This window comes from Octodon degus, unplaced genomic scaffold (assembly GCF_000260255.1).
Source record: "Octodon degus isolate 3935 unplaced genomic scaffold, OctDeg1.0 scaffold00065, whole genome shotgun sequence".
NCBI classification, from domain to species: domain Eukaryota; kingdom Metazoa; phylum Chordata; class Mammalia; order Rodentia; family Octodontidae; genus Octodon; species Octodon degus.
Genome location: NW_004524641.1, coordinates 7877599 through 7903832, shown reverse-complemented (window position 1 = coordinate 7903832; position 26234 = coordinate 7877599). Strand labels below are relative to the sequence as shown.

General features: G+C 45.4%; 1 protein-coding gene across 4 annotated transcripts in view; it reads left to right on the top strand.

Annotated features, from left to right (window-relative positions):
• The first annotated feature begins 2943 nt into the window (after positions 1–2943).
• Itga6 (integrin subunit alpha 6) overlaps positions 2944–26234 on the top strand; it is an 82765-nt gene continuing 59474 nt past the window's right edge. For 2 of the 4 annotated variants that reach the window (XM_004634756.2, XM_004634757.2), the window contains exon 1: positions 2944–3329. In XM_004634756.2, the coding sequence (XP_004634813.1) occupies positions 3148–3329 (182 nt within the window). In that variant the 5' untranslated portion in view covers positions 2944–3147. Of the gene's footprint in view, positions 3330–22514; positions 22521–23184; positions 23187–24736; positions 24739–26234 lie in introns of those variants that run through there. The other 2 variants (XM_023719139.1, XM_023719140.1) reach the window with 2 other exon arrangements.

Below are 26234 nucleotides of genomic sequence, written 5' to 3'. Positions count from 1 at the left end.
TCATCTTCCGACCATTTTCCTTGACACATCTCAGGAAGCTATCACGACTGTTTTGAGTGTTTGATATGCTCAATATGCACATTAACCCTCTTGGCAAATATCTTGCCCTTAACTTGCTTGTTTACAACAATGCCAATAGCATGCTGGGTAACAGTGTAGACTCTTCCTGTTTTGCCATGGTAACATTTGTGAGGCACTCCTTTTTGCACAGTACCCATTCCCTTGATGTCTACAATATCACCCTTTTTGTAGATTTGCATGTATGTGGCCAAAGGAACAACCCCATGTTTTCTAAATTTCCTCATAAGATCACCACTAAACCTAACTACTGAATTTGATTTGGGTCTTGTACAATTTGGTTTGCAACCAGAATCCTGGAGGATTATGAGCTGAGGTACTACTGTATGTTGAAATACAGTAGCAATATTTTTTAATTGTGCTATAGTAATATATAAACCTCTTTATTGATATATTATAGAAGATCTAGCTGAGGGTTCAGTCTAGCAACTGCTATAACTTGAAATATTTGCAACAAGTGTAATGTCCTGTAAAAAAAAATAAACTTATAGCTTTTATATGTGACTGTGTATTAAAACAACCAGCATCATGCATCATCTTCACAAGATTACAGGAATTAGTTTATTAATATTGCAGTTAGTAGTGTCTGTGTTTAATTCATGAGTTAGGATTCTAGGTCCTTCAGTGTAAGTCTGACCAGTTTGTACCACAAATCACGTGGGAAGGCACAGCCACAATAATAGCACCTTTGCTTAAATCTCACCAGCTGCGATGCTCCTGACACCCTCAGGCCACTCTGGACCCCTCAGTCCACCAGGCAATGATGCTTGAGGGCCCCATCCGGTGGGAGCCAGGCCAAACCTTCCTCACTCCATCCTCTCCTGTCCTATTCTTATTCCTGCTTCCTGATGTCTTTTCTTATGCCTTGCTACCTTACAACCTGGAAACTGGTGGTGTTACCTGCTGAAGTCTTAAAAGGCTATAAGACACACTGTATTGTTGAGTTAGCTGTCCTTTCCAAAGTGCAAGTGATTCCCAAAGAACAAGTCGGGTGTCACTGAAAGCCATGGGGTCTAAAAAGCTGGACTGTTGAACAGTCCCAAGGGCCTGCATAAGTGAGCCTCTTTCAACAGCACTTGGAATAGTCTAGAAAACACAGACTGTGCTGGTTTTGCTTTGTTTTTTGAGACAGCATCTCATTATGCAGTTCAGTTATATAGTCCAGGCTGGCATCAAACTCAAGGCAATCCTTCTGCCTCAGCCTCCCAAGCCCTAGGATTACAGGCTTGTGCTACCATGTTCAACTTAAGACAATGTATTTGTGTGTGTGTGTGTGTGTGTGTGTGTGTGTGTGTGTGTGTGTGTATTTTGGGTTTTTTTGCTTGTTTGGTTGGTTTTTTGTTTGGGTTTTTTTGTATTTTTAGGGAAGGGTCTACAGGGTGCTCAGGGTCTCACTACTAGATCGGACTCATGTGCCACTATGGCCAGTCTCAATTGCCCTCTCAGGGCACCTTGGGGTGAGGGGGTTGGAGCCTGCACAGCAGGTCCAGGGATTGAACCCTTAATCTGCCGAGCTATTTGGCCAGCCCAAGACAATGAGTTTTGAAACCTTAAAGACCTTCACAGCTTCTATTGGACATACTTTCTTTTTAAGAATGATGAAAAATTCTCCCACTTTTGAGCCATTTTTTGTCAATTCTACAAAATTGCATGGAACTTTATGTCTATTTTTAATGATAGTTTTGTAAACGTTCAATATTCTAAATTGATTTTGAATCATAAATGTCATATATTCTGGTTTGGGAGCTTAATGTTTTAGTATGTTTTGTTAAAAAGGAAAAATTACATTTTAGAATGTTATGAGTAAATTTAATGTGCTGAAAATAATTTTTTTTTAAAAAAAAACACATGGTTTTTGCTCAGTGACACTCATCCTGTGTCACTGATTTCTTGTTTACATTTAGTGGAAGGAAACACTACTATCAGAAGTTAGTGAAAATAAAAATGTAGGGCCGGGGAGATAGCTCAGTAGAATAAGCACTTGCCTGGCAAGCGCAAGGGCCTGAGTTCAATTCCCCGTACCGCAAAATTAAAAACGTAAAATTTTTTATCATGGAAGTTCACAATACCTCCGCATTAAATCTCCTGCCTCTAGTTTTGAACCCACAGTTCTGAAAAGTTCTCTCCCTAACTATACCTGGAAACGTGGAGCTAGGAAAGAACACCCAAACCCGAGCTCCTGAGCAAGATACCTATTTTTGAGGGGTTTTTTTCCCCCAGCGTCAGAACACCTAGAAACCAAGTTTGAAACTTCTAGGTCCAGCATAGATTCTCCCACAAGGTCTCCTTGTCACTCGGGGGTATAGGAATGGGGTGTGTGGGAAGGGGTCCGCGGGAATCCCAGGCATAAAAGAAAACACTCCTGTTGTAGAATGGTTCCGGTCCACTGAGGCAATGGCTGTTGCCCTATCAGAGTGTGTGCTACTAAGCCTTTGAGGATCAAGAAACTGCAGCTCCTGTCCTCAGGAGTTGCCACGCGAAGGACTCCATAAACCTTTGCACAATGCATGAAGTGTGCATTTGTACACAGACCCACAGAGTGGCAAGCACTGACTCCTACTCAGGCAGGGAGTCGGTGCATCAGCTGCACCTTTCTCCGTCTACAGGTAACAGTATTTGCCCTTTTCGCTCCACGCTGCGCGACAACCGCAGATTAAGCGCCGCTCTCCAGCCATCTCCCGTCGCCGAGTCCAGGCAGGTGAAGGCGGCGGCGGGAGCCCAGCCCAGCGCGGGGAGCGCGGGGCGCGCAGCGCTGGGAAGGTGCCGCCGGCGGCGGGCGCGCAAGGCGGGGCCGGGGGTGGAGAGGGGCGGGGCCGGCGTCCTCGTCACCCGATAAAATGCCTGCGAGTCTCCAGAGAACAACGGGCTCATTCAGCGGTCCGGAGCTGCCGGCGAGGGGGAGCAGCCGGAGCAGAGCGCGGCCGGTCCGGGGGTGGGGCCGCGCGCAGGGGCGAGGGGAGGCGAAGGTGGCCGCGGCCGCAGCGGCGAGGCCAGCAGCCTCGGACCAGCCCGGGGCCGGCACTGGCACTGGGACCCGGCTCGGAGCGCAGGGCGGCCGCCGCAGGGCCCATGGCGGCCGCGGGGCAGCTGTGCCTGCTCTACCTGTCGGCGGCGCTTCTGCCTTGGCTCGGGGCAGCCTTCAACTTGGACACCCGCGAGGACAATGTGATCCGGAAATCTGGGGACCCCGGCAGCCTCTTCGGCTTCTCGCTGGCCATGCACTGGCAGCTGCACCCCGAGGACAGGCGGCTGTGAGTTCCCCGAGTCTTCCTGCCCCTCCTCCCCGGGCCGAGGGCGCGCTCTGCTCCCGACCGCGCGCCGGGAGTCCCGCCGCCCTGGCCCTGGCCCTGGCCCTGCCGCGCCTGCTGCGCTCCGCGCCGCGAGAATCTCACCGGACAGCCCTGGAACCCGAGCCCCAGGGCTGACTCGAAAGAGTTTACTTTTCCCCACTTACACGACGTGCTTTCCTCCGGCTCTTCGCTCGGGGCTTGTTTGCCGGGCCGGCAGGTGGCACGCTTTGCCTCTTCAGTTTTACGTGGGTTTGGGCGGGGTGGGATTAAGGTCGCCGCTGCGCTGCTGTTGGGACTGCTGGGAGCGTGCCCGGAAGACCCAGACTTTTCCTGCAGTTTCAGAACGCTCGGTCTGCTCCCGGACTCGCGCGCCCTGCCAAAGTTGGAAAGTCACTTTTTGCCGTGTCCTGCGTGACTTTCCCCGCAGGGCGCGTGCTCCCATAGTAAATACTTTTATACGCTTTTTTTTTTTTTTTTCTTTCTTTCTTAAAATGGAATTCACCAAGCACCTGTTTTGGCAGGATCAGATCAGCTGAGAAAGCGTGTGTTTCTGAGTGGTCTGCCCGGGCCCCTGCATTGGGCGGGCTCAGCCAAGGGGTTAAAGCAAAATGTCCGATCCGTGCTGGGACTTGACAAACAAGGTTCAAAAGTGACAACCCCCGCCAGCGCGGTGCTCCTCCCAGGAGAAAGTGGAGACCTGCAGCGCGCAGCGCCTCTCCCTCACTTTATAAAGTGTTTGGTTCCCACATGTGCGAACTGTTTGGATGGGAGAGGGTATTCCGAAGCTTGGTCTTCTTGATGGCCTTGGGGCTGTATTTTCAATGGGTGCTACTGAAGAACACTGTAACAACAAAAGATCCCAGGCCTTTGGTTGAAGTCAGGTCCTTCCAGGAGCAAGGACCAGAGAAAGCAAGGTGCACAGCACAGAGATTTTGTGTTAAGGAGAGGCCAGGGAGATTTTGAAGCTAGATGAAACTTTAAATTCAGCGATTAACAACTTTGGAATTTATGAATATTGCGGGGCCCAGAATTGAAGATTCACTGTTAGATTTGTCTAATAACAGCTAGGTGAAGCACAGAGATTAGCTGGAGGGGGCAGGTTGGGCAGGTGGTCCTAGTCTGCAGGCCTGGCCAGCTGCTTCCACATTCTTTATCTCTGAAATAATCGTTAAGCCATAAATCTGGAATGAAAGGTGGTTTCTGCTAACTCAGTTAATGGATGATGGTTAGTGTCTTGGAGTACAGCACTGTGTGGAGAAGCGCATCCACCCACATGGAGGATCTGGACTTGTCAGTACAGAAGTGATTGTGATTCAGCAGAGGGAATGCATTCCCCTCTGCGTTTTTTCTGTACTAGAGGCCACTAGGATCTTAGCTTCCCTGTGCGTGTACATTTCCAAGCAGACCTGTGAAAGGGGGTACTGTCACGGGGGCAAGAAATATCCTGGGCATGGAGATTTGCTGTATGCCTTTAGCCCAGAGTGTCTCTCCAAGGTGAGCCGCATGCCTGCTAAAACTTGCAGTTACTGCTGGGCTGCTCTGATATCGGAGCTTTTACCTTCCCAAACCTACGAAAAGGCCTGTGCTTGGAACTGTACAAAAGACCTAAAGGGTTGACTAGGGGGAGAATGGGTCAGATCCTGGAATGGAGGAAAGGTCCACCTGTAGGGACCACCTCTAGGGCCCAGAGGGGGCAACCACATGGGTGGGGGAAGGAAGGGCTGTGGTTCGTGTGCAGTCCTGACCACCCCCCCCATAAGGTACATTAGCTGTAGGTGTATTCCTGGCCCTCCTCAGAGGATCTGCATTCCTAGCCCACATCACATCCACTGCCACCTTTGACTGAGAAGGACATTGGTGTAAATGACAGAGCTGGGGGACTGAGACAACTTGTGGTCTAGTTTCCTAAACTCAGAAACTGCTGAGTTGCTATTTTAGGGAACTGGTGGGAGAGAGATTGAACTCAAATCTTTCTCAGCCACTTAATTCAGTTCATTTACTCTGAACTTTAGTTTCTTTACCTGTAAGGTGGAACTATGTTTAATTAATAGGCCTGTGAAAAGGATTTATAGCTAACTCACAAAATATTCAGTGTCCGTCCTTATGGGTGCTTACTAAGTGGTAGATGGTACTGTGGTGATGATAAATTTAAAAGCAGTAACTGTTCCTATTGTGTCTTAAATTCTGCACAAGGTGTTTCAAACCTTCTATGATTCTAAGACTGCTAAGAGTAAAGCCAGAGGTTATTGATGTTTGGGTAATTAATATTTTCAACTGTCAACCAAATTTATGAAACCCACAGCAATTTAACTTTAACCTATATTGATTAGACTCATGAGAAAAGTAAATTTACTAAGCAAGGTACTTTGTAAGATCTCGCAGATGTATGGGAATATCAGATAAATGCACTATTAAAACCCACCATAGTTTATTTATTTATTCATTGTTTTATGTATTTGGTGCAGAGTCTCACTATACAGCTCAGACTCATAGTAATGCTCTTGTTTCAGCCTCCCCAGTGCTGGGATTACAAATATATGGCACCACCCGGTCTCTGTCGCTGGCTTAGTGCACCTGGGGTGGCGCTATCATGGCATGTGATGCCAGGGGATCGAACCCCGGTCCCTGCACTGGACTATCAAATTGAAGTAGGAACTGTAAAAGTCTATCCAGGTTTTTAGGCTGTATGTTAAGTTTCCTACTCCAGTAGGTAAGTGGTCAGCTGAGTGACTGAGATCAGAAACTGAACACCTTGAGGTCATTAATTTCTCCGTAGGTAAGGTTGAGTCATCCCCCAAATGGAAGGTCTGTTGGTGATGATTCTGGGTGTTTGCATCCTGTGAATCATCCCTCGCTTCTGGGAAGAGGTGGATAGGTATATGCCCACAGGGCAGAAACTGGCAGGGGAGGAGTCTAGTGGTGGTGTCTCCCTGAGCCATTCTGGATCAGTCACAACCCTCAGTTTCTTGGAAGACACTCTTTCCGATCACCATGATCTTCCAGAACCTTTCCAGGCCCACTGCTACTGCAGCTTTTCAATCATGCCTTATGAACTAGAGATGTCTTGTCCAAGTACTGCCAAGCGAAGCTGAAAGTTGTGAAATGTCTTGTCGAAAGTCTCATAAGCAGAGACTTAACAGAATCTGGATTTGAAGTTGGTATTTCTGACTCATACTTATGCCATCTCCGGAAGGAAAAGCCAGAAATCTCCTTCAGACCCGGAGAAATTGGCAAGCAGTTGAGTTTTGGAAATGTACTATGCCGTGTTGATTTATTAAATGGCTTCCCATATGGGTCAGGGCTATCTATATAAATCGTGGTGCCTAAGCTCTCTTCCTTATTGACTCTTATTCCATCTGGCGGTGGATCAGATCTGGGTCTGTCCTTCTGCAAAGGGCTGCTGAAGTGTGACTCACTAGCCAGGGATCAGAGCCATGTCCAGGATGTGTACCTAAGCACTCACTTCCCTGCATTCATTCACTCAGGGCCATCTTCCAGGAATTGCTGGGTCACCTTGGGTCCCAGGAGTGGAGAAAAACCTAAAAGCAAGGTGGCTTAGAAGAAATTTAAGATTTTGTGAGAAAGCGGACATAGACAAATTTAATTTTAACACAGCCTAATGTGAGACCATCCAAGTAATGACAGGATTGGAAGAAAAGGGTCAGAGTATTTATATAAAATAAATAATGTGTCAAGAAAAGCAGGTTAAATATTCATAGGATAGGTTCTCAGTTACAGAGATGTAGTTACTCTGTATTCTTAGTTGCATAGATTATTTTATGGTTGCATACATAACACTACATTAAGATTTAATATAAATATTCATAGATTATTTTAGGGTTGCATGCATAATAATACATTAAGATTTAATATAAATATTCATCAGCTAGAGAGTACTGGAAATATGGCACATGATTCTCCAAGGACCTTCGCTCACCATGTTACTATGGCCACCGTGGCCAAATAATTCTTTTGCATTTCCAAGAGGAACAATAGAAACAAAACAAAATACCATTATAGCTTTAGGTGACAGGTATGTGACCACAGGGCAGAGCCCTTTGCCCTCGGCCAGTTGTACCTGCAATACTGGTTAGTGATGAGTCAGTCAATATTAAGAACGAATACATCAACTCTCAAGAGTTTATCTACTCTACAGCAATTTCTTCTTCCTTTAAATGTTGATTGCACCTGTGTCTGATTTTTTAACTATTAGCCATCTTCTTTAGGGGATAATCCAATCTGTCACAGATGGATTAAAGGTTATACGAGGGTAGTGAGTTTATACTCGTTTTTTTTGCCTGATAGCACCTAGTATGTGTCTTGCAAATACAATGCATTCATATCGTACACTCAATTTAACTTGTGAAATCAACTCTTCCTGCTGAGGATAGAGGAGGGAGAAATCCCTATACTTAACCCTTTGCCCTTGGCCCTGTGCAGGCATTGGTGTCTACTGTCCCCAAGGAAGGGGAAGTTTTGGCTGCAGTGCAGAGAACCATACAAGTAGTTCATCCTTGATTTTTGAGTTTAAAGAGCCAGGTGCTAGCTAAGGAATTTTCATGTGTGATTTTTTTTTTAATTACACTTGGCTTTTGCCTTAAAGGCGGACTTTAGAATTTAATCCCACAAATGCAAGTTGACCTGTGCCACAGTGGATACTCAGGATTTACTGCACTGGTTGGTAGTTAACCACCAGCTAGAAAAGCATGGTTGTAGAACAGAGCTCCGGAAAACAGCTTGATAAGGGCCTGGAGGTCAATTGGAAGAAATCGTGGGGACATTTGTGGATTGATTATGGAGGCTCTAGTTATTCAGGTATAGTAAAGAGTCTTGAAGATTTTAGGTGCAGTGGTGGGGAGGCTGCACATTCCTCTTCCTGGAGATCCAGAAACCTGAAGAGCCATAGAGTGAGGATCTCTTGTTTATGTGACACTCCCATCAGGCTCTTGGGAGGATGCCTCAAGTATTGCAGGAATGGGCAGGGAGCCACTACCAGCCCCCACTGCTTGCCTTCCTCTTCTGAGCTTGGGTACAACTCTAGATCAGATAATTATATCTGCAATGAACCCATAGGTTCCTAAATGTCTGCTCTTCAGGGTGACTGCTTGGGAGCTCTGGTGAAAAGTAGGGTTCTTGGCTCAGTGCGGATCATTGCATCAGTTTCTGTAAGTGTGATCTAAGATGCTGTCTCAGGTTGGAGTGAGGCACACTTTCCTGTACACAGGAGGCAGCACATGTTGTAGTAGAAAAGAATAGAGGACCTGCAGTCAGCCGGGATCAAATCCATTTTTGCCCTTTGCTAGCCATGGCTCTGTAGGACACCAAGCAAGGATAGCCATGCCTTCTACTTGCTCTGGTCGGCAATAATCACTTTGGTCTTTTAAAGTAGGGGTGGAAACTCAGGAGATAAGAATTGAAGTGGCCATAGTGTGTTGATCAGAGTTAGTCCTTAATCTGTATCCTCTGAAAAAAAAATCTGTATCCTCTGTGCTTCCCAGCTGTGCTGTACTTGTGTTCCTCCTTTTGGTTTGTGATGATATTTAACTGTACATTTTTCCTTTCTTGGACTCAACAGTTACCATATGCTAGAAGGCACATCTCAGAGTCATACCTTGTAGCCATTTGCAGCTGCCAGGCAATAAGTAAATCCTGTTAAGTTTCCGTATTCAGAAGAGATGAATGGGCAGATGGGTACACAGGTATGACGAGGTTCCTGGCTAGCCAAGGACCACGTGGAATACCCTTGAGCATGGGCTAGACAGCTACAGGGTGGGCTAATTGGTGAGGAATACCAGCTGCCTGGTTGCAGGACTTTCCTGACCTCTGGATCTGAAAGCACCCTGCATCCCCATTCCTCGGAGGCTGGGTCAGTCACACTCTACTCAAGGCAGGGTTGATTTACTTTTCTTATTCTTTGTTTGGCCTTAATGTATGGTAGGAAGGAGCTTGCCTGGATTTGGGTCCGATTATTGACAACAAAGCTGCCTGAAGTCAGAAGATACATAGTCAAGGGGCACAAGTATTTCCTTTATAGGCTTACTTGTTGAACTGGCATTTAGAATTGCAAACATCTAGCTCTTGGAACTAAATTAGGAGGCTAATTATTAATGAGTACTGAAGTAGGCCAGGTAAATGGGCTCTTTACTAGATTTGATCTTTTTAGCCTAATAGCAAAGCAGAAAGGCTACCATCTAAACTACTATCTAGTGGGTGTTTTTGTTTGTTTTTTTTTTGCGGAACCGGGGATTGAACTCAGACCCTTGCACTTGCCAGCAAAGCACATATTCCACTGAGCCATCTTCCCGGTCCCATTTTTTTTTTAATCTAGTTTTTCTGTTGAGTTAAACAAGACAGTGTAACTCCAAATCAGCATGCCAACCCAGAGGCTAGTGCATTTGTAGAATATTACCTTTCTTAGACCAGTATGCAGGTCAGCTTAGATCCTAGGGTTGGCTGCCACTGTCCTTCATTAAACCTCAAATTGGCAAAAGACTGTTTAGAAAAATCTGAAGTCTTTAGAATGATCAATTAAATGATAAAGAAGACTGTTTTGAACTGAGGGAATGAGGGACAAGTACCACTAAAAGGATTTTTTTTTTTTTGCTCCGAATACCTTCAGGGCAGGTTTGTGTGGCTTGAGTTGTGGGGATCGAACCACAGCAACCTGAGCCTGACTGCTTTGTTGAAGCAGCCACTTGAAGAACTGAGCTAAGGGGCAGGCCCCCCAAGTACCACTAAAAACAAGTGACAAGGAGATGTGTGCACCTTCGTGGGTGTTTTTTTTTTGCCTTCAGGCTAGATATATTTTGCATGTCATACAATCCGAAGCTCAGAGTTTGAGGAAAACTGTGCCCAATATAGTATAAGAAAACCTTTTAGAGAAATAGGCTTTCTAAGCCTGGAAGTATAGAAATAAAAATAAACCTTGCAAAGATTTGAAAGGGGCTAAGTGCTACAGAGCATAAACAAAGCACAGGGTAAGGCCTGTTTACCCAACATGTGTTTGCTCAGTGATAGCCTTTTGAAAAGCGCTTTTATTTGGGTAGTACTGAGATTGTTTTGTTTGTTTGTGTGCCTGGGATTCATACACATAGGATAAAAATTTCAAATCCAGAGGATGCCACTGAATGGTAAATCTAAGCCAAATACACTCTTTGTCCTCACTGGGGGCCCTTCACTCCAGGCTCCCCTGCCACTGATCTGCGAGTTTGGTCTGCTGTGGTCCTGCTGAAGCACTGTGGGATTAGTCAACGTGAGGATGCTAACTGAATGAATTGAAGCCAGAGGTAGCGAGTGGTTGCTGCAAGTGTTGGAGGCCATCAGCAGCTCCAAGAGTGCTGGGCCCTTCTGTTCTCCTTTCTCCCTGTCAAGGAGAGCAAGAAGTCCTTCCTCAGCCCATTCCTGTTAATATGCAAGATGGGGGCCTGGCCTCCCTCCTACTGGCTGCGTGGTTGCTTGTTTCTGCAGAATGAAGGGACAGCGCAGGACTTACCTTGTCAGACTTGCCAACGAGTGTGACTTAGGAACGTTCTCTCAGAATGGAACTTACTTATAAGTTGGGGATTTACTGTATTAAAGCAGGAAAAGCATTCTGTATGTTTTGCACATCATGCAACCGAAGTGCAGTTTTTTTGAAAAGCCATGTCTGATACAGTAAAAGAAAAACCTTTTAGAGTAATAAATTTTCCAAGCCCAGGAGTATAGGAATAAAAAATCAACCTTGGAGTAATTTGAAAACCTTTGTGAACTTACAAGTGCAGAGACGCATCTGGATCCATCAGGAGGCTTGGGCAGAAGACCTAAGGAAGGCTGAAGGGGAGGCCTGCTGGAGAGGATGAGCTGAAGGTCAGGAGCAGACTTTACAAGTCAGAGAAGTATATAGCTAGCCATTTCAGATAAGCAGTATCGTGGATCCCGTGCTGTATCAAGTCACACTGGGGAGAAAAGTACTTTCTAAATGCTTGCGTTGTATTAGAGAAGCCCTGCAGCTGCTGCTGAGTAAGAGTAAGAGCGCTGAGAGGCAGCCTGACCTTCCCTCAGGACCATCCCTGAGGTGAACTCTGAGACAGGGCTCCCTTCCACCAGAGCTTAGCAGTGACCAGAAACTGAGAGGATGTGTCAGGGTCTGAGGATAAGAAACTGGTGTCTGTAAGCTCGTTATTTCTCTGTATATGCCTATGTATTGATTTATATTTCCCATTTTAGTCTAAAGGACATAGGCAATGCTATTCTTGTTTGAACATGGAAAAGAAGTGAAGACTTTGAAGGGAATGTGCCCAAGAAACCATAGCTAGCTTTTTAAAATTTTCCTGTAGAAGTTTTCTACTCTACACTCAGTAAGAACATGCTGGAAGTACAGTTTCAAACAGAACAGGGTGACATCCCTGCTCAGGTTCTGATGGGGGAGAGGAGCAGTAAATAGACACATTATTTTACACGGTAGTAAACCATACAGGAAAAACGAAGTGGGCGGGATGGGAATAAAGGTGTGAATGGGGCCAGGATTGGTTGGCGGTAAGACAGCCAGGGAAGACTTCATTGAGAGAGAAAGCTGAAGGGAAGAGTATGCCTGACAGAGACAACAGCAAGTATGAAGGCTTTGAGACAGAAGCATGCATGCTTAGCATGTTCAGAGAAAGTCTCCTCAGAGCAGCCTTGGCGGGGCCCTACAGTTCATTCTGTTCTTGAATGAGGCGGGAAGCCCTTGGAAAGCCCTGAGAAGACTGTGGTACATTCTGGCTTAGATTTTAAATGGTTTTCTCTCACTGCTATGCTGAGGTTCAGCTGTATGAAAGCAAGGATAGACGTGCAGACATTGCTCACTTAATGACAAGTTCCACGCCTGTGACTGGGTTGTTAAATGAATCAGTCACCAAATGAGGAATTGTATTAGTATATACATTGTAATCAGAATAATGAAATGATCAACTTGATGGCTTTGCTTTTATTTGCAGAATTCTTAAATGCAGTACTGTAACAGACAATAGAACATGAAACTATAGTACTATATAGTACAATCAGCAAAAATTATGGTATTATATAAACATGTATTGTACCCCCCAAAAGGCAAAAATGACATTGCGGCTGTATAATCAAGATGTACAGAACCATACAAAAAAGGATAGTTGTTAGTCTGGGCAGCAGATCCTACGTCCAAACAGCACATCTCAGTCGTGAGTCTGACCTATCATGAAACAGGCCATAAAGCAAAGAGTGTCTGTAGTGGTAGTACTCAGGCTTCTGTAATAACAGATAAGAGGTGGTGGTGACGTGGGCCAAGAAAGTTAGCAAACCCAATAGAAGTGGTCAGATTCTGGATGTATCAGAGTCAGCAGGATTTCTAGTAGACTAGACGGGCTGTGAGTGAGAGAGGCAGAGTGGGGAGAAAATGGGTCCAGGGTTTTTGGTCTGACCAATTGGAAGGATGGAGCTGGGTTGTGGTTTGTGGGAGCATGGTAAGAGGGACATTGGGCGGGGCAAGGGGCGGGTGGGGGAGGAAATGGGAGTCTTGTTTTTAGATCCTTTAGATCTGAGGCAGTTAGACGTGCCATGGAGTTCCTGAGGGACAGGGAATGTGTCTGAAGCTCAGGTGAAGGCGTTTGGATTGAAGGTACAGATACACTTCTAGATTATCCTGGAGTGATGAAGTAAATGAGGACTGTAGGAGTCAGGCAGAGGAATGGCCAGTGGGGCCTCAGGAGGACCAGGAGCAGGAGTGGTACTGTTCTGGAATCTGCCTGGTGAAGGTGTTCAAAGAAAGAGCAGGACAATCAGACAAAGCAGGATTGGGGGTTTTGTGGTGAAGGGGTGCACAGCCAAGGGGCTGGAGGGGAAACGGGGTCAGGAGGGTTTTATAAGATGGGAGACAATTACAGTGAGCTGGTTTGTGGAGGATGATTCACAAGCAAAGGAAAAATGACCACCGGCAGAGAAGGGCAGAATTGGGGTGTGATGTCTGCCTGTTGGTGGCAGTAGCACTGTCCCTGGGGCACAGGTAGCCGAGCCATGAGGAGAGAGGAAGGCAGAGCGCTCAGGCGCAGGTGTGGGCAGGTGTCCTAGTAGAGGGTGTGGATAGTTTCAGATTATCAGCTCGAAGTTATTCAATATCAGTATGGAAGTTTGCCTGGAAGGAGTTTGACCTTCATCCTAAAGGCTGCTGTATGGATTTTTGCCCCAGCTCCTTCCCCCTGTATTGATTGAACACTTCATTGATTATCTTCATCAGTGAAATGGAGGTACTAATCACCCTGCCTCAAGGGCTGTGAAGATTAGCGTAGGGCCTGGCACATCCAATAAGCGTCAGTCTTCATTGCTGTGGGTCCCTTAAAGTGAACTATGATGTAATTCCCGCACATCAGGGAGGTTTTGTAGCTCTCTCATCTTTACAGTCTGGTGGACAGCAGAGTTACCCTTTGGGGAAGTGGTCACACATGCTGGTGTGGGACTCCACCTGGAGTTGGGGGGACAGTTCACACTCAGATGAGAACCCTGCCATTGTCTGTACCAGAGAGGAAAGGGAAATACAGGACCTGGACCGAGGAGAAAATAGCAGCACTGTAAAACCACTTGGTTCTCCCCATTTCCTTAGGTTCTGTGGGAGCTACAGAGAGCCACGCCTTTGGGTCCTGCTGGATCCTTACAAGGCTCTTGTGAGGAGTACAGCGTGCCTTTCTGGTGCAGCTCCACAGCTGTTTTTCGGGGTGCTGTCTCTGCAAATCCTCAGGCAGAGAAAACTTGGGGTGTTAAATGGGTGAAGTGAGCCTGGGGACTCTTGGGAGGAGAGGCCTTGCTTAGTCTCTGTGTGGCCAGGTTGACTGACTTTGCGTTCATGTCATGTATTGAATGAACAGACACATGCAGCTTTGGAGATTGCTCGGTGGTCTAAGAGCCTGCCTAGGCAAGCACAAGGGCCCAGGCTCCATTCCCAGTACCACATGCCACACTGGCCCCACCCCCAGCCACCTGAGTGGCCACCAAGACCCAGCATGGTGACACATGCTTGTCATGCCAGTGCTGGGGAGGCTAAAACCAGGAGGATTGCTGTGAGTCTCAGCTGTGTAATGAGACCCTGTACCAAATACATAAAAATTAAAAAATAAAATGGAAAAATATATAGGACATATGGCCTTGTCAGGGGTGTGGAAAGGAGGCTTTATTAGCATTTTAGGTTCTAAAGCACTGTCAGTTTCCAGTCTCTTTTGTGTGTGTGTGTGTGTGTGTGTGTGTGTGTGTATTTTATTTTTTTTGCGGAACTGGGGTTTGAACTCAGGCCCTTGTGCTTGCCAGGGAAGCGCTTATTCCACTGAGCCATCTCCCCGGCCCCAAATGTGTGTGTATTTTAAAGACTTCACATTATGGTGCTGGATAAGGTATGTAAATTTTTATGTGAGACATGGGTTTTAAAGATTTTACAGCTATTGGTGGTGGCTTTGTGCTGTGCCCCATAAACGTTCACCTGCTTCCACTATTCAGTGCTTTGTGGAAATATCCAAGAGGCACTGACCAGTCCTGCTTTCTATAGAAGGGAGACCCAGAGTTGTCAAGGAACAGCAAGTTAGTGCTCATGTGAACCCAGCTAATGCCCAGCTCACCTAGTGGCCTGCCATATATGTCTACCTTTTTGTGAACCAGCCCAACCCTTGAACTATAAAAAGGGGATGGTGACCCACCTTTCCAGATTATTCTGTGGGTTTCCTCCCAACTGCCGTATATGTCTACCTTTGGAGTTAAACTAAGGCCTCATTACCTTGCGCTTAATATAGTAGTGTCTTGGTTTTTAAATGTTTCCCACATAAGCCTAGGCTAGAGAGAAAACATACAGGCAGTATGGTCATTTCTCTGCCAGTTGAGACCCTTTAAATGACGACAACACTTTTTTTAGTTGAGTCTCAGAATTCCTTGGGTTGACATTGGTCATCCTCTATGTACTTTGGATATTTGCTGTAAGATAGCCCTTCTATCATCTGAACCTCTTTTAAGTGTACAGTTCAGTAGTTTTAAGTAGATTCACATTGTTGTGTACACCCCAGTACTTAAGCTTGTTCTGTAGTGCTCAGGAATGATCACAACTATCAGACAGTAGTGAGTTCAACTTTAACTCATTACTAAATTATGCTAACTTGTCTGGTACTATATTTTAATGTAGACAGTGGCTGCAGAGCTAAGTTTAACAAATTTAGGTAGACATTATAATTCAAGTTATTACTTGCTTTTCCAACTGATAAAGGATGGCTATTTAGTTGAATTCAGCAGTTGTGTACCTGTGGGTTCTTCACTAGCATCCTTTGAGAAACTAGTTTGTCTTAATGAGTTTGTAATCATGTTAAAGAGAAAATGGTAGTGGCTGCAAAGCCTGGCCACCTTAGCTTACATCTTTCTCGATTTCTCTTTAACTCTTTGTAACATTAAAGTGAAACCACGAATGACTGTGGTCCTTCACTGAGGGCTGAGGCTGGGCTCAATAGGATAATGACACATTCAGAGACTGAAGTTCAAAAGGAAGTGCTTGTTTGCTCAGGCCAGCACCCTTTACATGAAGAGCTGTCCTCTGTTGTAAGGCTACCTTAGCTTGTCTGCCTGACACTCCTTGTCCGTTAGCACCACCCAATCCTGGTTCTGTAGAGCCATGTTTATCTGTTACCTGGGAGCAGCTTTATATGTCTTCAGTCTTTTTCTATCCATCACATTATTGATCCTTTAGGACTACTTTCATGATTGTCCGGATCTTATTGGGCTGAGTTTAATAAAATCTTTGTGTTCTTGTGTTTTCTCAAGGAAACTTCTAATATACTGCCTGGGAGCTGTAAGAACAACAGCTTGTTGAGGGCTCTAGATTGTGAAGGCCCCAGAAGGCAGGGAGCTGGTTCTGATTTATCTGTGCTCACTTAACATCTTAAAGTGGAGCCTGACACTTTTCACTCCTCAAGAAAAAGTGTTTTGTAGTAGAAATATGAACCAAGGGGGTAAGGCGCGGGTCTTCTATCCACAGAGAGTATGCCTAATGGTAACAGAGTACTATTACCCCATAATGCCTTTGAAACTGTTTACCTGCAGAAGCTGGGAGAGAAGCCACAGAATAATCTGGAAAGGTGGGTCACCATCCCCCTTTTATAATTCAGAGAGTGGAGGCCCAGAAGTTGACGTTGGATGGCCAGCTCCTGATGGATGTTCCCATGATCTCCTTCATGTCCAGAGTTGCTTCTAGTCTTTTACCCACTTGGGCCCCTGCCACACACACTCACTCTCTAGTCAGGGGGCCCCCTACCCACCGCATCTCTTTTTTTCTGAAGCGTCACTAGGAGTTTAGAGATCTGTCCAAGTTCATCCTAACTTACCTAGCTCTTTCTCCTAGAGAACTGCAGAAATGATAAGCACTCTGAGTTGGAAGCTGGGCCTTACTAGGCCAGCCACTATAGATGTGCCTGAGTCTTCCACTATTGGTGACCACCCATTCTGTTTCCTTTTTGAACCTAGAGGCCTGACTCTGTGCACACCTGTCATTCATTGCTTAGATTAGATCAAAGGTGAGGCTCCTGACTCAGGCCTTGACTCACTCTGTGCTAGGCCAGCTCCTCCCCAGGAGAAGCGGTAGCTGCAGGCAGGTTCTGCTGCTGCGCTCACCTTCACCACGAAGGCATTAAGGCCCCGAGGTCATCTGCAAGCAGGGCTTTGCTTTATCTCCAACTATTAAGACTTGCCCGACCTAGACTGACTCAGACCCTTCTAAAAAGAGGCTATGAGGGGTGAAGAGGTTTTTCCGGAGCTACGGATGCTCTTGGTGCCTTGCACTTTCATACAGTTCCTTTCACCAATGCCATTGCATTTTAACTTTATTTGACCATGGTACTTCGTTGGAAAATTGATCTTCTGTAGCTGTTTGCGTTTCCTTTCAACCTCTGCCTTACATGTGCTCTTTATTGTGATGCCCAGATTAACACCGTGCCTGGGGCACGGTTAATATGGATTTGTGTGTTTTGCATGGGTTGTCCTATCTCTGGAGTGGGCTGTAAAAATCATTCCGGCTTATCTGTCTGCAACTGTCTGTGTAATGGTAGCATGTGTGAGCTTGTCTTATGCAGTTACAAGGTTTACTTCTTGACTTCTAGCCACTTTTCCCTCCATCGCTATGTCATTTGCTTTGTAAGACTTTCAGTGACTGACTGATGCCATATTTTAAATATAGTTGCAGAGTTGTGAAGTGAAAGTCACTCATGTTTGGCCTGCAGTCGCCTTGTTGTTTTGGGAGGTAACCAGTGTTTGATCAGATTTTGGTGAATCCTTTTTGGGGTACCCGCTATGGCTTAGGAGTGACTTGTTCTTGAGAGGTTCATGTGTGGAAGGCTCTGTGGTGATCCTGAGAGATGACAGGACCCTTAGGAGGTGGCCTGAAGGGAAGTCATTAGGTCGTGGAGGCACTCCCTTGGAAAGGATCCACAGGATGCTCCAGGGACCCTGGTTAGCTCCTGGACAGTTGGGTTGTTATAAAAAACAGCCTGACTCCTGAGCCCATCTGGCTTCCCTTCTCATGAGGTGATCTCTGCATGTACTATGGCGGTTATGCTGCCATTAGGTAGAAGTCTCTCCTCAGAGCTGAAGTGGTTAGAAATCTCCATCTTGAAATTCCAGGCTCCAAATCCATGACCCTAAATCCTTTTTCTTTATAAGTACCCAGCTTCAAGTATATTGTTGCAGCAGCAGCAGATGAACTAATAGAATACCTCTATATTCATAAGCAAAGATATGTGTACCTTTTTACATGTAGGGTGGCATGCCAGGTATGTTCTGAATCTTGTCTTTTGTTCCTTGTGACACATTTCAGAGCTTACTCCATGTGGTAATAGCCTTAGTTTTTAAATGTCTGCATAGTATCCTCTTTTAAAGATGAACCATGATTTATTTGACTAGTCTCAGTCAATACTCAGATCATTTCTGATCTTTGACTATTCAAAACTACAGTACCTTCGTACTTGTCATGTTTCATCTTGAGTGGACGGTCACTTGTGCAGATCTAGGTGCTGTTTTAATGAGGAAGGCAGATTCTGTAGGAGTGGTTGACAGCCTTCCCTGTCCCAAACCATGTCCTATTCAGCTATTCTAGCAGTTGGTAGAATCTTACAGCAACTAGAGCTGACAGCCGTATATGCCCAAGCTGTTGGATTCCTTATAGCTATGGCATATTTGTACTTACAGAGTTCTTTGGTGTTATTTCATTTGGTTCCTATGATACCCTATGAGAAAATTTAAATAGAATCGTTTCTGGTTAACTCATACTGACTCAGGTAATGGGGAAACAGCTCCAACTTGAACCCGTCAAAACTTGTAACCCTTTTGGCATTTTTGATTAGGGTTTTGGTCTAACCAGTCTGTTTTGGAACCAAGAAGAAGGTATAAGCTTTCTGAAGATAGTAGCTGCCATCAATGTGTACTGTATGATTCCAATAATAGCAGGTGCAAAGAGAACTAATTCAGAGAATACCAGAAAAGTGGTCGCACTACTGCCTAGGGGAGAAAGGCATCCATTCTGGATGTTAAGTAGCTTTGTCTCAAACTGCTCAAGTGTCCCTCCCCGCCCCTATGGTCACCCTTCCAGTAGAAGCCTCTGTCCTTTACCACATAATTTCTCCCAACAACCCAGCAACTAAAGAGGAAATGTCCTGTGACAGGCAGGACCCCCTGGGCACAGCTCCAGTGCTACAGCACCATCTGCACTGAGTAACTGGCTCACAAGCCACACTGATTCCTAAGTATTTTTTTATATACCAAAGTACAGGAATAGAGTAGTAGGCACTAAATGGTGACTATAAAACTTGATTTCTATAAATATTTATATACAGTTTTAAAAATTACGTTCCTTTTTTAGTTTACAATACCTTATTTATAAATCTAGCCTTAAAAATATAATGTCAGAGAGGCTTTGCTTTTCGCTATTTTTGCCTTTCTGGTTTATAAAAGTCTGAGGGTTGGAGACCCAGGACTCACTCTTGCTGTTCTGCCATTGGAGACGAAAGCCTCAGCTCCCGGCCCTAGGTGACAGTCCTTACACCTAGGCAGGTGATAAAAAGAACACAGTAATTGAGCCATGCATACCACCCTTCCAGGAAGAGTCTTAGAAGCCGGGATTGATTCTCGTTCAAGTATCCCACGCAGTAGGACAGAGTTGTGTGGCACATCCAGCTGGAAGAGGAGGCTGCTAGGAGCAGTCCTTACTTGGGGTGGCTCTATGCCCGGCTGAAAAATCTCTCACTATAGAAAAAGGAGAGAACTGATGCTGGGTAACAGCCAGCAGTACTGGCACAGCTACAAGCCTGTCGTTCCAGTTACCTCACTTAGAAAATAAACTGTGTGATCGTACTAATTTCCTTTTCAAAACTCTGAAAAATTTGGATTTCCTGAGCTCTTGGAATAGTAGAATGGATGTGGCAACCAACCAGGTGTAAGCGCGTTCAACATATCTTTTGTCTTCCTGGTTTTCATTAAAAATATTTTACAGGAACACAGTGAAACTCGAAAAGTTCCTTTTTCCTTTATAAAGAAGCTGTGAGGTACCTCATAACAGCTATTAAGAGAAGGGATTATTTTCTTAATCACTGATAATGTTGATGGATAGTACTTGGCATGTAACACCATACTTGGTCACTGCATATTTGACTCTTAAGTTACTGTAAATGGTGATCACCAGGCCTGCTGTGAAGGCCAAGGCTGGGGCCGCAGCGCAGTGGGCTCCTCAGAGACTTGGGCTTCTTGAGACTTAGTTCCTGGAAAGAGGCTGAACTTCTATGAAGGACAGATGTGAATTAGCAGCTCAGAAGCCAAGGTATCTGATAATTCAGAAGCACTGGAAATGAAAAAAAATGCCACACTGATAAGCAGCTACTTTTAAAAAAAAATTTTTTTTTTTTTTAGCAGCTACTTTTAAAACTGAACAAGCAGTGTTTGTTAGAGACAGTCATCATTTTACTTGGGACTTACTTTTTTTCTCCTTACTGTGGTAACCAGCCAACAGTAGTTTTATTGAAATGCTTTGAGTGGTGTCTTAGTAATATGGTTGCATGGTCAGCTGAATAAACCCTTAAGCTAATTATTTTATTTTTTAAGTAAACTGATTATAGATTTATACCTGTACTTTATAAAGTTTTATTAAAGTGGAATTCTTGACCATTTTAAATATAGGCCATTGGTTATTGTGATTTTCCCCCATTGTTGGAGCTAATGGAATTGAGATGAAACTCTTATTGTTGGGAGATAAGAGGCCAGTGTTGGTGAACCAAGGGCACATGGAAAATCAATTCGAGGGCCAGAATTCCTTCCCCCTCTCCTCTGATCACTCATGCTGGTGTTCCATTCAAGGAGTTGAAACTGACGGCTGTGATTTCACTTATTTTCCCTGGAGTACCTGGTAAAGAGTTCTGAGCTGGGGCTTTGAATGTTGTGGATAATAAAACGAGGTTTTGCCCTGGATGTTCCTTCATGTGGTGTTAGTCAGAGACACGCCTATAGGAAAGAGCACAAGTTAGGTAAGAACTCACACCCTCAGGGGCAAACGTCACACACCTTGCCTAGTCGCTGGAACCTGGGTTTAGTTCCAGCATGCTCTTTCAAAGGATACAAGAAAAAAAAAGCTCTTGTGAAACTTGGGAAAGGCAGGGCAAAATTATTGAGTTCAAGATTCAGTTATAGACAACAAATAATTCTTTGGGCTCCTGTGACACAGATCATAAAGCATTTAATAGACCTTAATTAGACCTGACCTCTTGTAAATGAATGTTTTTTAAAGCGGTTAATCCAGATCCTTTAGTGATTTTGATTAAACCATACAAAAAGTAGACTGGCGGGTTTAGTGGTTCTGAGTAAGAGTTGGGAATCCCAGGCAGTGTTGGGCATGACTTCAGTGCTGTCACTTGGCAGCTGTGTGACCTTGGGCAAGTTACTTGTCCTCTGCAATCGGGCCTACATTTGCAATAAGGGGTGGTTGGTGGTGTCTACTTAATTTTGTTGTTGTTGTTGTACTGGGGATTGAACTCAGGACCCTGGGCTTGCCAGGCAGGCACTTATTCTACTGAGCTCTCTCTCCAGCCCAGTGAACTTGTAGCCAAGTGCCTTGTATATTTCAAGAGCATGGGAGAGGATAGCTGCTAGTGGATTATTACGAACAGCTTGTTTGCCCTAATTTTCAAGTAGGGTGTTTTTCTTGGTGATTTCTTGGAGCTACCAGAAATCTAGTTATTTACATGTGAAGTTGTAGTTCATAGACATGAGAGCTCAGCCTTGTAATCAACTTTTTGTGCAAACATGAAAACTCCATGCCAGGAGGTGAACATTTTTGTTCCACTGTGAGTCTTGGCTTGGACTTGCTCAACTGGATCAACCAGTTAGTGTAATTAGATAAGGTTTGGGGTTTTCTTGGCCAGTCACCTTTGAGATTATTGAAAAAAAAAAAAATGGGCCCAGATTGCTGCCCTCAAGGCGTTTGCAGCCTAGTTGAGCAGAGGTGGGAGAAATCGCTGCCAGGGACATATTCCTTGGAGAAAGTGGAACTTGAAGTGGGGTCTTGATCAATTGCAGATTCATAGGTAAAGCCCAGAGCTAGAGCCAAGAAGTGGTTGGTAAGAAAGCTTTTGCAGGGTGATTGGGATAAACAGACACCCTACTGCTGTGGTACACTTGGAAAGCTAGGGGTAGCCCAGCTTGGGGGGGTGGGTGGTTCCCAGGGGTAGTGGGGGAGCACCATACAGTGGGAAGGACATGGGGCTGGAATGAGAGAAGGGAATGTTTGGACCTCGGGTCCTTCTTCTCTAAGATGGAGATAACTTCCCCCTCCCCCAGCTACTGAGACAGATTTGAACAAAGTATATGTGAAGGACTTTGTAATTATAGATGTCCTACAAATGTGGGTAGTTGGTGCACTACGTATGTTCTCATGTTTGCTGCCTTCCTCTCCAAGAAAAACACTGGGATGCATGAGCAGAGTCTATCTAGGGTTGTAGTCATCCTATGTGCTCTGTGCTACTCTAGATGCTGGAGACAGGAGTCTGTACCCACGGAGCTGGGGACATCATCTTTGGTATAGAGATAATTAAATCCTGTTTAGTTTGGATGTGGGAGAGCTTTTAACTTGGGTCATCCCAGAAAGGCCTCTCTGAAGAGGACAGGCGAGTTATCCCTGAGCTAGATGAGGAATGCAGCCCATGTGGAACCGAGCCAAGAGTGCTAAGAGCCATGGAAGCAATGGCAAAGGCCCCAGTGGATGCGAGGTTGGTATATGGGAAGGACAGAAAGAAGGCCCCCGTGGCAAGTGTGCACACATGAGGCTGTGAGCCTGGAGAGGCAGGTGAAGGGCACCGTCCTCTCAGTGGCTGTGGGCAGCCACAGAGTACAGTGAGCAGAGCAGGCTGTAATGCAACTCTACATGTAGGAAGATGGGCTGGGCTCAGGGACAAGCATGGAAGCGGGTAAATCAGATGACCCTACAACCATCCAGTGTAACTGACAGTGGCTGACATTTGGCTCAGCAAAGGAGTCACTATGAAGTGTTTGGATGCAGAGTGACGTGCAGGTAGAGCCCATGCGATACGTTAATGGAGATGTACCAAAAAGGAAGGAATTTGACATTTTGGGGATTTCCCTAACCCTAACCCTAACCTTTGCCATGACAGGAAAGCCATTGGGGGCTGGGCTTGGGAAATGCTGAGCTCTATGCTGAACATATTAGCAGGAGGGATGCTAAGTGGAGAGGAGTGGTAGGCTGGTGGTCATCTGAGTATGGGGTTCAAGGAACTTTGGGCTAAGAAGAGGTATATTAAGGGTCATCCCTGAGTAGCTGTTTCCAGCCACAGAATGGGGCCAGGAAAGGTCTAGGGTGTGAGGCAGAGCCAGCCAGGATGAGAGTAAGTCTGGCCAATGTCAAGTGACACGGATGTCAGCCTTGCTGCCCTTCCTTTGACCATCTAGTCTAGTTCCTAAATGAATGGGATTAGAAGGTGAGAACTGAGCCAGATACAGGCAGTCAGCCACTGACCATTAGATTCCCTCTCCTTTTAGGTACAGAAAGTGAGCCCATGGTGGGGCACAATAGGAAGGGGCAAAGTGGACGCCATGGCCAACTTAAAGGCTACACAGGTAATGGGACACTTGGCATTAGGCAGGGCGGGGCATGGTCTGCTTCATTCCCTCCTAGTGGATTTGAATTGCGAAGCAGTGTGCCCACTGCTCATTCGCACTGCCCACCCCAGCAGGTCTGTGACCACCTGGTTACATTCTGCATTTTACCTTCAGAGTGGCCTCCTCTGCCGCTCTGAGCTGCGGCAAACTGCTAACAGTCTGTCTACCATTTTCTAATCCTAAAATTAGACACCAGAACAGTGATCCCACCCCACCCGCCAGCCCTCATAGTTTTGAAATCACATGGTACTTAAAGACATATGTGTTATCCTGTCTGTTGTTTTTCTTCCTGCACTTTTACCTGGCTGATATTACATATGCCAAGCACAGAGGAGTTGGATTCTGGTTCAGTGTGGTTTTGGAATTTGAGGCAGAAAGAGGTAGGATGCAGTCAGTGTCTTTGTCCAACCTTCCTCGACCTTTCAGTTCTTCCATCCAGGTGGTTAATTGGTAAGATTGCGGCTCCTCGTTGGCTGTGCACCCTGTGCAGGTCCTCTCTGAGCATTCATCTCTGTTCCTGTAAAATTTGGAGGGAGGGAGCACCAAGCTGGGCTCCTTGAGCTCGTCTGGCTGTGAGGTTTGATGGGCAGCTAGTGAGGTTTGATGGGCAGCTGGTCTGCCAGGAGTTCTGAGCCAGGTCATGGCAGCAGGCGTGGCATGTGCTGATTGGGAGATGCTCAGATTGACAGAGGAGCTGGGTACAGGGCAGGTGTTCTTTGAGAATCGGTGGGATGAGACATGCAGATGAAGTGCTGGTGAAATGCAACAGGCAGGTGTTGGATCAGGTGGAGTCCAGGTGGGCCACAAGAGGCAGCAGCGGTAGCGGCAAGGATGCAGGGTTGGAGGGTGGCTCCTGCTGGCATTCCCGCTGTATTTACTCCTCTGGAAGTAGCCATGTGAAAAACATCAGCACTATGAGTGCTGCTAATACAAAACCAGAATCAAAGTGGGTATGGGGGCACAGCCCTATAATACCAGTACACCCACTGGGGGGCCAGGGCAGGAAGATCACAAGATAGGGCCCTTCCTGGGCAAATTAGTGATATAACAAGACCTTGTCTCAAAATGAAAAACAAAAGGGAGGGAGGCCCTGGAAAAGTATCTAAGTTCAATCTTTAGTGCCTAAAAAAAAAAAAAAAACAGAATCAATTTCAAGGTCAGGGAATACTCAGGACGTAGGAGAAGCTGTACTCTAATATCATGTAACTCAGTTGTATCCCAAATTTTCTGATCAAGGAGATTATGGGGCCACGGAGGAAAGTGATCGATGATGTAGAGTGTGCCTAAGGAGAGTCCCATGGAGAGAAAACATTCTCTCAGGCTTTCACAGAGAGCAAATTCATCAAGCAATGGCCGTGATTCATCCACATGGCTGACACTGACAAAGGATCTACAAACTGCGGTACAGGGCTTCAGGATAAATCCTGAGAGGATTTGACTGACCTTATCAGATACAACAGCTACATTTCTTGTTATGTAGGTCTTGCTTTATCTTGGTCTTAGCCATCCAGCAGAAAAGTATAAAAATGAAGTATAAAAAGTAAAGCCATATTAATATGCTGAGCTGTAAAAGGCTCAAGTCAACAGCTTCTGACATTGCCAGTCTTTCGGAAAACCCACTACTATTATGGACTACTGGACTATATTGAAATATTTTGCTGAATTCACACACCTATAATATTTAGATGACAATGGAATACCCATCTCTGACACAACTAAACAAAAAAGGGGTGCAAATGAATGACCATTTTGTATCTGTATATACAGAATAGTTAGGATAGATATACAGCTACATTCTCTTAATTAAATGAATAGAAAGATTTGTTTTAATAGTGTTTGTAAACAAGATATCATATCTGTATCTTGTACAATGAATAAGACACCATTAAGACACCAATATACAATGTATTAATTATTGAAACTGTGCTACTAATTGGATTTGAAACTGTCTCATTGCTATTTGTTTCTTAATAAAATTATTGGGGGGAAAAACAGAATCAAAGTTAAGGGTTCATTCGACAAGTTGGTATTCCTTAAGCTTTCTCTTAGAACCCCTCTCCTGAGCTCATTTCGGTGCTTGTTATAGGTAAGAGCAGTGCATGACAGGTAAGGGTGTCCGCCTTTGGAAATTTCCTGCCCTTCCTTGGTGCTAGCTGCTGCCAGGCAAGAGGCCTGCTCCTTTGTGTCTCTATAGATACATTAACACCTTCATGATGCGGCCATAATTTGTGTATCTCATTTCCAGGCAGCTTGAACTGTAGGTGGTACACACATGACTGTCCCATTGGACAGCTTTTTGCTAATTTTATTAGTAGAAAGACCAATAAAAGTGATTGGATTCATTTGTACTGGCACTGGTTGAAGCCCCTTAATGAAACAGTCATGCGTGTACCGCTGGTGGCAGTAGGACCTTGTTAAGCAGCGGGAATTGCTGGAGGCTAAGAACCTTGAGCTTCTCTAATATGTCCAGTTAAACCTGAAGGTGGGCCCAAGGACAGGGAAAGTCGGAGCAGTCATTTAGCAAAGCGCTCAGAAAACACCTAGTGAATGAATGACTGGCTCCACAGGGCTTGAAAAGGTGTGTGCTCAGACCGGCAGCTTGGCTCTCTTGGTCATTTTTACCTAAAGATTTGCAGTTAGAACATGTTGTTTAAAGCAGTGCTTGTTGGGGCCAGGGAGATGGCTCAGTAGGATAAGCACTTGACTGAC